Below are 1,356 nucleotides of genomic sequence, written 5' to 3'. Positions count from 1 at the left end.
TCCCCTTGACCAAGATCCACAACACTCGAGGTGAGGTCAGGAGCCTCTGAAGGCAGGGAATCTTCAGGTTCCAGGTCTTGGAGGTGGAGGTCAGGGGTCCCAATGGATGCACTAAAGTCCGAGTGGACGATGACTTCGGCCTCCACCTGGTTCCTGCAGGCTGGGGGAGGCTTCTTCCTCCCGTTGCCCTGGTCAGAGCAGAGAACACAAAAACCATCACTGAGCGTGACCATCAGAAGAATGACTGTCCTTCTCGGGGTGGAGAGAGGCTGACCTCCAGCCTAGAGCCCTTTATATATCATGCAGGAGTTGGTAAGGGAAGAACAGTGACTGTCCTCCAGATGATGATCAGATCCATGGGAAGGCAGGGAATCACTACGATTTGCCCTTGTCACAGAATTTCAGAAATACCAGATATGGGCAGGGCTCTGGGAACACGAAGAAGGGCTGAATGCAGTCAGATTGGTGCACGCTCAGATTCATGGGAATTCTGCAGTGGCCCACTTATGCCTAGCTCGAGGAGGGACTGTCTTCCCAAACACTGGCCTGCCCTCCACCCACTCACCTTTAGAGGCTCCAGGGGTCTCCAGGCTCGACTTTTGCCCCCAGGGACGTTACCACCAGGGGTCTCCAGAAGATTCATTACTTGCTCTTACCAAGCATGGGACGCTTCTCTCCTTCCCTCCCTCTTTCTTTCCAGGACACTGACCTTTATGGCCTCGTACACCAGAGCCTGCAGCAGCAGTGTCTGCCCAGTTCCAGCAGGGGGCAGCAGGGCCCGGGTCAGAGAGGGCATGGGGCCTGCCTGGGGCAGCTCACAGCCTGCCCAGGAACCTGCCCAGCTGGGCCCACCGGGCTGAGCCCAGGAGATCTGCACAGAGAAAGAAGCAGGAGCTGAAGGCTTGATGGGGATATACGCAGGAAACGGCTGGAGCCCCCTCCACAGACTCTTGGCCCCCTTTCTACTTCCCTCCCCAAGGCAGTGGGGACAGGCACAGAATGAGCTGAGAGTCTGGGGGTGAATTTGAGGATAGAACGATGCTCCTGCAGAACAGCCCAGGAGTTTCTGAGCCAGGCAAGGTCTCCTTCACCACACAGAGGCAGGGAGAGGGTGAGAAAGCACTCAGGGGTTCGCGCTAGCTGATCAGAGAATGCAGGATGAGCCACCACTGCCAGGATGGACAGGACCCGGCCTGTGTGGATGCACCTCATCTGGATCCTGGTCCTACCTGACCACAGCCTACCTGACCAGCCTCCTTCCCCCACGCTGGGGAGAACTGGGTCTTAGAGCTCTCCCCAGCTCCCAGGATGAGGCGTGTTCTGGCCACCTTGAGTCACCCGCCAACAGCCCCTCGG

At 57.8% G+C, this 1,356-nt stretch overlaps 1 protein-coding gene across 1 annotated transcript in view; it reads right to left on the bottom strand.

Moving 5' to 3' along the window:
- The window catches only part of IGDCC4 (immunoglobulin superfamily, DCC subclass, member 4), a 29,475-nt gene that overhangs the window by 2,837 nt on the left and 25,282 nt on the right, over positions 1–1,356 (bottom strand). Inside the window, exons 19-20 of the mRNA XM_010834603.1 lie at positions 710–871; positions 1–188 (exon numbers count right to left, since the gene is read on the bottom strand). The exon at positions 1–188 is cut by the window's left edge and continues 1 nt beyond it. Coding sequence (XP_010832905.1) covers positions 1–188; positions 710–871 — 350 coding nt within the window. The remainder of the gene's footprint in view (positions 189–709; positions 872–1,356) is intronic.

The sequence above is a fragment of the Bison bison genome, unplaced genomic scaffold, assembly GCF_000754665.1.
Source record: "Bison bison bison isolate TAMUID 2011002044 unplaced genomic scaffold, Bison_UMD1.0 scf7180017864034, whole genome shotgun sequence".
NCBI classification, from domain to species: domain Eukaryota; kingdom Metazoa; phylum Chordata; class Mammalia; order Artiodactyla; family Bovidae; genus Bison; species Bison bison.
This window is presented reverse-complemented; position numbering and strand designations above follow the sequence as displayed.